General features: G+C 66.5%; 2 protein-coding genes across 2 annotated transcripts; one reads left to right on the plus strand and one right to left on the minus strand.

Moving 5' to 3' along the window:
- Nucleotides 1–2873: 2873 nt before the first annotated feature.
- Nucleotides 2874–5449, plus strand: EMIHUDRAFT_451786 (hypothetical protein; the record flags this gene model as incomplete). The annotated part of the gene is made up of 6 exons (XM_005766718.1): nucleotides 2874–3687; nucleotides 3729–4039; nucleotides 4170–4673; nucleotides 4746–4918; nucleotides 4942–5050; nucleotides 5199–5449. 6 exons carry the CDS (start codon nucleotides 2874–2876, stop codon nucleotides 5343–5345), a joined length of 2058 nt encoding a protein of 685 aa, XP_005766775.1. The 3' UTR covers nucleotides 5346–5449.
- A 3750-nt stretch (nucleotides 5450–9199) lies between these two features.
- EMIHUDRAFT_53837 (hypothetical protein) lies at nucleotides 9200–9910 on the minus strand (the record flags this gene model as incomplete). Its single annotated transcript, XM_005766719.1, has 1 exon — nucleotides 9200–9910. A coding segment is annotated over one exon (711 nt), but the record flags the coding sequence as incomplete, so codon positions are not given.
- Nucleotides 9911–10582: the final 672 nt, after the last annotated feature.

Genomic DNA, 10582 nt, shown 5'->3' on the forward strand with positions numbered 1-10582 from the left:
GTGCCGCGCCCACCACTCCGGCGGGTCACATGTGCTCGTTTCTGCGGACGGGCGAGAGGTAGCCGAGAGGCAGCCGAGAGTCAGCCGAGAGGCGGCCGAGAGGGAGCCGAGAGGGAGCCGAGAGGCAGCCGAGACGTAGCCGAGAGGTAGCCGAGATGAGCACATGCTACCTTGTAGAACTAGAACCTTCCTGAATGCCCCCCCCCGAACTTGCCCAGGCGGTGCCTGTACGCAACGACGCGCACCGACGGCGCCGTCGTCGCCTTCGACATCGACACCGCCACGGGCGAGCCTCGCCCGCAAGCAGCCCACCTCGGCGAATCTCGGACAACCTCGGACAACCTCGGGCAACCTCGGGCAACTTCGGGCAACCTCGGGCAACCTCGGGCGATCTCGGGCAATCTCGGGCAATCTCGTCAGGCGAGCTCGCTTTCAAGCAGCGCGTGCCGTGCGGCGGCGTCTGCCCGCGCAGTTTTGTGCTCGACTACGCGTCGCCCGGCGGCCCGCTCCTCCTCGTGGGCAACCAGGTGGAGCGAGATCGCCCGAGATCGCCCGAGATCGAGATCACCCGAGATCGAGATGACCCGAGAGTGCTCGTGTCTCCTGGCGCCCCGCCCGCCTCCCCTCCTCTCCGCGTTTGGGGAACCAGGACCGCCAGCACACACACACACATACACCTCACCCGCGCGGGCTGGGCCTTGCTCGTCCGATGCCGCTCGTCCAACGCCGCCGGGCTCCTGTCTGTGGACGAGGAGGCCTTGTGTGTGCGGAGGCGTTGACCTTACCCTGCCTTGCCTCACCAGGACAGCCAGAACGTGGCCAGCTTCAGCGTCGCCACCGACGGCACCCTCTCCCTCCGGTCCATCGAGGAGCTCGACGGCGTTTGCCCTAACGTGCTCACCGCGCCGGCTTAAGAGCGCGCAAAGAGGAAGAGCTTCTCCGCACGCAGAGGAGAGACCGCTGAGTACGTAGCTACAAGCTAGCACGGCGGTCACGGCTCACGCCCGCTTCAGGCCCCGCGGCCGCTGGGTTTATTACTCGTCTTGGTTAGAGAAATCAGAAAAGGGAGCGTGTAAACTCTACGCCGTACGTCGTATTGTACAACACCGTACTCTCTATTGACGTATACACGCTATGCATATCCTCGATCGAGATTTGGATCTCGTTGTGTCGTTTCTCCCCCCGGCCGTGGACTGGGGACTGCAGACACACGCTTTATGTTGTACTTTATATCTGGGAGGGAGGGAGTGGGGTGCAGGTTGCTCACCCACGGCACCGGGCCGGTGCTTGCACTTTGAATGCCGTGGGGCTCTCGCCTGCCCGTGTCCGGGCGTGGAGATGCGAGGGTCGCCCCCCCTTGCCCCACCACTTTGTGTGTGTGGAGACGTTTACCTTACCTTACCTTACCTTACCTTATGCGGAGGTGCGCATCACCATATCAATCACCTTCGGCGCGCTCCGTGGACGTTGCCACTCTTTCGCTTCCCGGCACCGCTTGCGAGGCATACGAGGCGAGTGGCCACCGAGAGGGAACGGGGACCTCGGCGGCGTCGAAGCGCGAGAAGGCGAATCGGGTTTCGAAGGGCGACGGCATCTCGTACATGCTCGCAACTCCCTCAATCGCGCCCTCGGCCATAGCGCTGGTGGCATACCGTCCCGCGCGCGGGTAGTGGTCAACCTTGCCCTCTCGTGGCTTGCTCGATGCGAAGGACTGGCCGACCAAGCCATGCGGAAGGGCACGCGCGGCGGCGCTACCGCTGAGCTCCTTGAGCGTCAGGTCGAGGCGGTGCGTCGGCCCTTTCACGCGGTCGTAGACGTGGTTGCCCCGGACGACCACGCTCCAGTCGTCACGGAACTTGAAGCTAGCGCTGGAGAACTTGGTCTCGATGCGGAGGTGGCCGCACGTCAAGGGGCGACTGGAGAGGCCGAGCGTGATCGATCGGCTTGAGCACGTTCCGTTGATGAACTTCCAGCCCGTGTTGAACTCGTTCAGCTCGCAGGCAAAGAAGGAGGCGTTGGCCAAGGCGGGCGGGGAGAGTTTCCGGGCGACGATGTGTACCTCGGTGATGAAGGAGCCGTCGACGACGAGCTTGGAGCCGTGAAGCTTGAAGGTGGCAGCCTGCGAAGCGGCAGAGGGGCGTCGGGGGTCTTAAGCGCGAGCTCTCCCTCCTTCTCCTGGCGCTTCTCCCGGCGCGCCTCCGTCTTTACGTTGACGGAGAACCCAGGAGCGGAGAAGAAGTTGTAATAGCGGCCGTCGAGCCCCTTGAAGTCTGCTCTGCCGCCGTGAGCAAACGCGAGGTGGGGGTCCTTCTGAGCGCCGCTAGAGCTGGAGAAGGTCGCGCCAGGGAACACTGGCACGCCCAGAATCGTCGTGGCTTGCTCTGCGTCCGAGAAAGTTGCGGTTGCGGTGTTGTAGACGCTGGCGTACTGCTCTGGAGTGGTGGCGACGGTAATGGTGACGGCGGTGACATCGTCCGATGCACGATCGGAGCACCTCGAGGCGGCGCGAGAGGCGGTGTGTCGAGGTGCCGCGGCCCGCCGCTGCAGCGTGTCGAAACGGCGCTCTCGGAGGCGCCGCGGTGGCGGCCGAGCGCGCGGGATCGGCGAGAAAATTTGACGGCGTGCCGGCCGTGGCGCGTGGGCCCGGACGAAGGCGCCGCCGGCTCGGATTGAGTCCAGTGGCATCAGGGGCGCCTCCAGCACCCAACACAGTAGCACGCTGTTTCTGTGTTGGCCGCCACTGACGCGAAAATCCTATCTCGCGGCCTCGTGGGTAGAAACCCGGCCCCCCACCCTGGCGCGCCAACCCCTCGGCGCACAACACTTCGTGGCTTCGCGCCGGAACGCGGGAGGCTCGCTCGAAGTTCGCTCCCATGAGCGAGGACGAGGACGAGGACGCCTCGAAGCTCGCCGCGCTTCAGGCCGAGCTCGCAACGCTCCGGCTCAAGGCGAAGGAGGGCGGCAAGCTGAGCGGCAAGGACAAGCGCCAGCTCAAGAAGCTCGAGGCGGCCGAGGAGCGGTGGAAGGAGTACGCCGCCGTCGCCGCGCCCAGTGCGGATGGCGACGAGGGCTCGAGCGGCGGCGCGATCGGCGCGCAGTTTGTGGCGACCTCCGACGGAGGCAGCCGCGTGGTGCAGAGCGCGTCGTCGCTCGGCGACGGCCTCGAGATCCCGTCCTTCTCGATCCGCGCGGGGAGCGTCGAGCTCTTCACCAACGCGCGGCTCTCGCTCAAGAAGGGGCGCAAGTACGGCTTCCTCGGCCCGAACGGCAGGGGCAAGTCCACCCTCCTCGCGCACATCGCCAACCGCGCGCTCGCAAACATCCCGGCCGGCCTCTCGATCCTGCTCGTGGCGCAGGAGGCGCGCGCGTCGTCGGCGTCGGCGGTGGAGGTGATCCTCGCGTCGCACGAGGAGCGGCACGCGCTGGCGGCCGAGGAGGCGCGGCTCGAGGCCGACCTCGAGGCGGCGGAGGGCGACGAGGCGGCCGACGCGGCAGCAATGCGGCTGCTCGAGGTGTACGATGCGCTCGAGGCGCTCGGGCGGGACTCGGCGGAGGCGCAGGCGCGGGCGATCCTCTCCGGCCTCGGCTTCAGCGCCGCGCAGCAGGACGGGCCCACCGAGGCCCTCTCGGGCGGGTGGAGGATGCGGCTAGCCCTGGCCAAAGCGCTCTTCCTCAAGCCCTACGAGCGTAGCTCGCTGCTCTCACGATAAGTCGACTATAGACCCTAGCCCGCGTCCTACAGCTGCACCTGGCCGAGTCGAAGCTGACGTGCCTCATCGTCTCGCACGACCAGCACTTCCTCAACTGCGTCGCCACCGACATCCTGCTGCTCGACAGCAGAGAGCTTCACGCGTTCGACGACACCGACTACGACGGCTTCAAGAAGAAGCACGCCTCCTTCGTCGCGCAGCGACGCAAGAAGGCCGAGGCGGCGCAAAAGGAGGCCAGCCGGCTGCAACGCGAGCTGTCCAAGGGTGGCGGCGCGGGGGCGACAAAGTCGGGCCGCCGCGTGGCCAAGGAGCGGCTCGAGGAGATCAAGGTTGTGAAGTCTAGATGTGGTGCTCCCTCTCCTCCCTCCCTCCCCTCTCGCTCCCTCTCCTCCCACCCCTCCCTCCCCTCCCTCCCCCCCTTCTCCCCCCAAACCAAAATTGGTCTGCCTCCGGATCAAGGCGACCGCGCCGGCCTCGACGCGAGAGTATGCGGTCAAGTTTGCGATCGAGGCTGCGGCGAGGAAGCTCAACCCGCCGCTCATCACGATGGAAGCCGTGACGTTTGGGTACGGCCCGCGCCTCCTCTTCCGCGGGCTCGGCTTCGACCTCTCAATGGACTCGCGCGTCGCGCTGGTGGGGCCAAACGGCTGCGGCAAGTCCACCTTTCTCCAGCTGCTGGAGGGCTCCCTCACGCCCGACGAGGGCGTCGTCGAGCAGGCAAACGGGCGACTGCGCATCGGCCGCTACTCGCAGCACTGGGTCAACCAGCTGCCGGGCGGCGTCTCGCCGGTCGAGCACCTCTTCTCGCTGCTCGGGGAGAGGCCGGAGCGAGGCTCGCCCCTCTACCAGCAAGTGCGGCAGGAGCTCGGCGAGAAGGGGCTGCCCTCCTCGGCCCACGACCTCAAGATCAAGGACCTGTCGGGCGGCCAAAAGGCGCGCGTCGCCTTCGCAGCAATCTCGACGGTGCGGCCGCACGCGCCGCAGCGGCTGCTACGGATCAGAATGGAGGGTGGTGAGCCAGGAGGACAATGCTAGGTGCGGCCGCACGTGCTCCTGCTCGACGAGCCGACCAACCACCTCGACATCGAGTCGGTCGACGCGCTGGTCGACGGGATCAACGGCTTTGAGGGCGGCGTCGTGGTCATCTCGCACGACCGGCGGCCGCTGCGGACGACCCTCGGTCCCGCCGCCGTTCTGCTTAGTCCGGAGTGTGGGGCTCCCGTCGCTATAGGCGGCTGCTGCAGACGACCAACTGCGCCCTCTGGTACTGCGACCGCGCCAAGCAGTCCATCTACCCGCTCGGCTGCGAGTTCGACGCGTACGAGGCCGCTCGCCGAGATGTTCCGAGATTCGCCGAGATTGACCGAGAGTGGCCGGCGCGTGTGAGCACGCGTCCTCGTCGCGGTGGCTGGGAACTCGCCGAGATTTGTGCTTGAAACACCCCAGAGGTGGGCGCCGGCCCGCGACGCGGTTTCTCTCTTCTTGTAGGCGCGCGTCCTCAAAGAGATCGCCGCGAGGCACGCGGCGGACGAGGAGCGGGCGCAGGCGCGCGCGATGCTGCGCAAGAAGAGGCGCGACGAGGCTCGGCGGCGTGCCGACGCCGCCGCCAAGAAGAAGGCGGCGCGCGCGACGTGACGAGCAGGAGCGCGCGGCACCGGCGGGAGCGCGTGGCACCGGCCGGCGACGTACGAGCTGGTCCCTCCTAGCACCTGATTCCTGATACAAGGTGGTATACGCTCGGCGTACCTTTTAATTTCATGGGGGGGGGGGGGGGGACAGGCGGCGCAAGGGGCAAAAGGGCGGAGGGATGGGCGAGTCGGCGAGAGACACGCGGGGAGTCACACGACGCGCTCGGCTTCTCCACACACACCGACACGAGGTGGTGGGGCGGCAAGGGGGGGGGGCAACCCTCGCGTCTCCACGTCTGCGGACGACAGGAGCCCAGCCCCACGCGCCACGGCATTCACTCGCTTGCTTTTTTTCGCTCCAATCCTGCGGACCGGAGGGCTACGAAGCCTTCACACTCCAAGGGGCGCTGCACGGCATTCAAAGTGCGCGCGTGTGTGTGTGTGTGTGTGTGTGTGTGTGTGTGTGTGTGTGTGTGTCGTGTGTGTGTGTGTGTGTGTGTGTGTGTGTGTGTGTGTGTGTGTGTGTGTGTGTGTGACAGACACGTCCCCACCTTTGCAGGATTTTGCACCCCCGCGCCCCGCCCCCCCTCCCACCTCCCCGTCCGTTCGGGCGGGCTGCGGCGCTTTGGGTAGCATAGCTTCGGGCAAAGACGCATTCGAGCAGGCGGTGGTGGACGCGGGCGGGGCTGCGGCTATGGTGGTGGCGATGGGCAGTCACGCTGATGATGTGGAGGTGCAGCGGGCGGGCTGCGGCGCGCTGGGGTACATGGCTCTCGGCAGCGATGCGGGTAAGCAGGCGGTGGTGGACGCGGGCGGGGCTGCGGCTGTGGTGGTGGCGATGGGCAGTCACGCTGAAGATGCGACCGCCGCCACCGGGAGGCCGGGCCGGAGAAGGACGGTGTCTGCTGCGTCGCTGGAGGCGAGGAAGAGCCAGCTGCTCTGGCTCGCGGCCGCAGTGCGGAGGCCGAGTCGAGACGCGTGAGCGCGCTGCCGCGCTCTTTGCATGGACCGCGGAAGAGACACACTACACACCCGCTCTCAGCGGGGCGCGCTGTCGCTGTCCCGAGGGAGGTCTGCGCGCTGTCCTCACCTCGTGTATCTTTAAGAAATCTTTTCTACATCTATGCGTAGAGCGTAGCCCTCTGGCCAAGGCGTGGTCGCGAAATGACCCGATTTGTCACGCGGATTTTTTGAACCGTGAACCGTAAAAAAACTGCTAATTTCTTCGGATGCACATCATCTCGGTCGTTTGCCACAGTTTGCCACGTGGTGGACATCTCTTCCCATCTGGCATCTCTTCTGTACAGTGCGGGGTCCGGGGACGGACGCAATAACGTGTGCGCCCTCAGCGGAGCTGGGAATAGGACCCGCAAGTGGCGTGGCGTGGAGCGGTTGAGCATCCCTCCGGGGGCCCCTCTCTGCGCCAGGGAGGCGTTGTTGGAGGCTAGGAATCTTCCGCGGCGGGGAGCTTCCGTGTATGCGTGGGCTTGGTGTGTGTGTGTGTGTGTGTGTGTGTGTGTGTGTGTGTGTGTGTGTGTGTGTGTGTGTGTGTGTGTGTGTGTGTGTGTGTGTCACGTCACTGCATCCTCTGCCGGTTCCTCCCGTCGCCTCTTCTTTGTTCGAATGTTTTTCAATCCACCCTTCACGAAGCCCTCCCATGTAGCCAGCGTTCTTTGCGAATGTCTCGAAATGGCCAGCAGGCGCTGTCTGCTCGCGGCCTGTGCGGGCCGCTCGTCCTCCTCGCCCTTCTTTCGTCCTCCCGTCCCTCCCATCCACCATGGCCTCCTCGGCACTTCTTTCTCCATCCGCCTCGCCCTGCCTTTTCGTATCGTGCCGCTCGCCCCCCCTCCATTCGGTGACCTCCATGGCTGTCCGCCTCCTTTTGGGTGGCGCTCTCGATACCGTTGCGTCAACCTCGACGTCGCTGTCGCCCTCCCCGTCCCCGCCGTCGCCCGTGACTCGGTTCGCGTCATTGGTAGCGTTTCCGTTGCCCCCTCTCCGCCGTCGCCCTCTCTGCTCGGGCCGTTCGCGATTTCGCTCCTCCTGCGTGTCGCCCCTCCGTCTCCTCCCCTGCCTTCGTCGTCATCGTCGCTGTCGCGAAAGCCCTCCGGTCCCTCGATTCCCTCGTCTATCCCCTCCGCTGCGTCGTCCCAGTTTATATCCTCATCCTCTGTGCGCGTTGTCGTTCCCTCCCCTTCTCCATCGTTGTCGCCTCCGTCGACTGTGGCGCTGCCTCTTCCCTCGCCTCCGTCCTCCTCGTCTCGCCTGCCATCGTCCCGTGTCTCCTCGTCCTCGCCATCGCCTTGGCCGTTGTCTACCTGTTCATCGTGTCCCCTGCTGCCGGTGGCATCGCCGTTGGCTTCCTCTCTCCCCCTTTCCTCCCTTCCCCTCTCGCTGTCTGGTGTTAATGGACCCCCTTCCTCTCCCTCGCCACCGTCACCTTCACCATCCCCGTCGCTACCGCCCTCCGTCCCCGCTGCCCTTTGTCTCACACTCGTCTCTGCCATGTCCGCCGTCGCCGCCGTCCTGTCTGCTGCGCTCTGTGCTCCGTGGTATAGTCGCTTATTGTTGCTCAGGATTAGTTCTCGCACCAGGACAGCCTCTTGCTCGTTACTTTGGCTTGCCGTACCCCTCAGAGCACACAGTCGGCTGCGTGACTCGGAGCTTCGCTCGGCCAGTCCGCGCGGGCAGGACCGGTGAGCAGGGCGGGCACGTCAGGCGCGCCGGCGAGCCGGGCTATATGGCCCACGGAAAAGAAGTGAAGAAAGAATTTTACAACAAAACTCCGTCGCACAACACTGGGCACGGGACTGGCGCGCACTGGCACTAACACAGGTGAAGAAAGAAACGAACACGAACAATCGGCTAGCACCGGCACATTTCGTTACGTTTGTGTGCATCTTGTGGCCCTGCCTGTGCCGTTCTCCCCCCCATCCCTCTCGCGGCTCCTGTTTCGTGTTTTCTGGCGGGGATCTCTGATCTCACGTTCTTGGTCTCTCATTCTTTTCGCAAACTCGCAAACGGGCGAATTGCCAATTGGCAATTTGGCTACCAAAAGAGAGAAACAAGCAGAGAGAGAGAGAGAGAGAGAGAGAGAGAGAGAGAGAGAGAGAGAGAGAGAGAGAGAGAGAGAGAGAGAGAGAGAGAGAGAGAGTCCGAGACACAAACGAGAGACGACCGCGAGGCCTCAAGACCGCCCGCGCAGCGACTGCATTCGCCCCTCGATCGCCCCGATCGCCTCCGTCACCGCCGCCACGAGCCGCGACGCCTCCCCCTCGCTGCGCGGCCCGTCCTTCCTCCACCTCGCCGCGTCGTGGTGCCTCGCCGCGTTCGCCCAGATGCGCAGCGAGTGCAGCTGGCTCCGCAGCTCGGTCGGCAAGCCGCACTCGCGGTGCCAAAAGTTGATGCGCTCCTCGAAGCCGTCGGGCGCCGCCGCAGAGCGCGAGGCGTAGACGGCGTCGAGGCGCGGCATCAGCGTGTTGAAGGCGAGCAACATGTTGCCCTGGATGCGCGCCTGCGCGTCGCCGCCCGTGCGCATGCCGCGCACCTGCACCGAGAGCGGCGAAGGCTCGTAGCCGGTGGTGCGGGCGGCTGCCGCAGCGGCCTCGTCTCCAGGTGCCGGCGCAGCCTCCTCCACCCCCGCCCCGCCCTGCGCGCCAGACAGCAGCGCCCGGAGAGCTAGCAGCGCCTCGGGCAGCGTGGCCGCTTGCGCAAGCTGTCGTGGCAGAGGCTCTTCCCGTCCGCATTGGCGAGATCCTTTACCGCGCGCGCCGCGTCGACTGGCCAGCCCGCAGCCACGTCGGCGAGCTTCGCCGCGTCGATGTCGGTCCAATCCTCCTCGAACTCGTCCTCGCACCGGTCGGTGAGCTGCACCTCGGACCGGTTGGTGAGACAGACGAGGAGGGTGATGCCGATGGCGTAGCCGTCCGTCTTGCTCGAGTACTCGCCCCCCTTGGAGATGGAGGGGCAGAGGTAGCCCGTGGACATGTAGAGGGCGGTCGAGCGACAGCGGACAGAGGCGTCGGGACGCTGGTCCTTGGCGAAGCCCGTGTCTGCGAGCACGGCGGTCAGCTTCTCGTCGAGCAGGATGTTGTCCGGCTTGACGTCGCGGTGCACGATGCCCTTCGCGTGGAGGTAGACGAGCGCCTCGGTCGCCTCGCACGCGACACACACGCGCTGCCGCCACGTCAGCGGCCTTGGCGGCTCTTCCATGCCCAGCCGCCGGAGCTGCGCAGCGCGGTCGGGATCCGAGAGGCGCAGCCGCGCCTCGAGCGAGCCGCCGCGCATCAGCGGCGAGAGGAGGCAGACGCCGTCGGGCGAGAGGCAGTAGCCGAGCAGCGGCAGCAGGTGCGGGTGGCTCACCGCCTTGAGAAGCTTCACCTCGAGCTCCGCCCGCGACAAGCCGCCCGACTGGCCCGACTTTGCCCGCTTGACGACGAGCGGCAAGTGGCGCAGCTGCGGAGGCGCGGCGAGGGAGAGGTGGAGGTCGGCCGACGCCTCGTAGACGTGGCTGAAGCCGCCGCTGCCAATCAGCTTGCCCTCTGCAAACCCGTCGGTAGCCGCGGTGAGGTCCGACAATGCTATCTCGACTGGCCGAGCAACAACCGCCTCTTCCGCCGCGGCCGGCTCGGCGGCGACAGACAGCTCTCCCAGCTTCGACTCTGCCGCGCTCACCTCCTCGGCCAACGCAGGCAGCGCGCCCACGTGCGGCCTGGCGGCAGCGATGCCCGCTCGGAGCGCGGAGGGGCTGTCTGCGGTGTCGAGCGACTTGAGCGCGCCCATCGCCGCGCCATGCGCCTTGCGCAACCGCTGGCTGTCCCGCCTCCGCGCCTCCTTGAGCTTGTCACGCGCGCGCCTCGCCGCCGCCAGCACGGCCGGGCTCGCGAGGCCGCTGCACGCCTCCAGCGCGCTCGCCACGCCCTCGTACGAGCCAGCGGCCACGGCCTGCTGCAGCGCCTTGTCCGCCGCAGCGATGGCGGCTGCGTCGGCGGGCGGAGGAGATGGGACTGGCGGTGGGGTTGGCGGCGACAGAGCGGCGGTGGCGCTGGGGCCAGGCGCCGCGTTGTCTGCCTCGCCGCCGCCGCTCTTCTTCTTCTTCTTCTTACCCTTCTTGCTCTTTGCGCGGTCCTCCGCCTCCTTCTTCTCCGCCTCCTCCTCCGCCAGCAGCGCCTCGGCATGCCGCGTCGCCTCCGCCTCTGCCGCCGCTCTCTCCGCCTCTCTGGCCGCTGCCACCTCCGCCTGCGA

The sequence above is a fragment of the Emiliania huxleyi genome (assembly GCF_000372725.1).
Source record: "Emiliania huxleyi CCMP1516 unplaced genomic scaffold EMIHUscaffold_50, whole genome shotgun sequence".
Classification (NCBI taxonomy): Eukaryota; Haptophyta; order Isochrysidales; family Noelaerhabdaceae; genus Emiliania; species Emiliania huxleyi.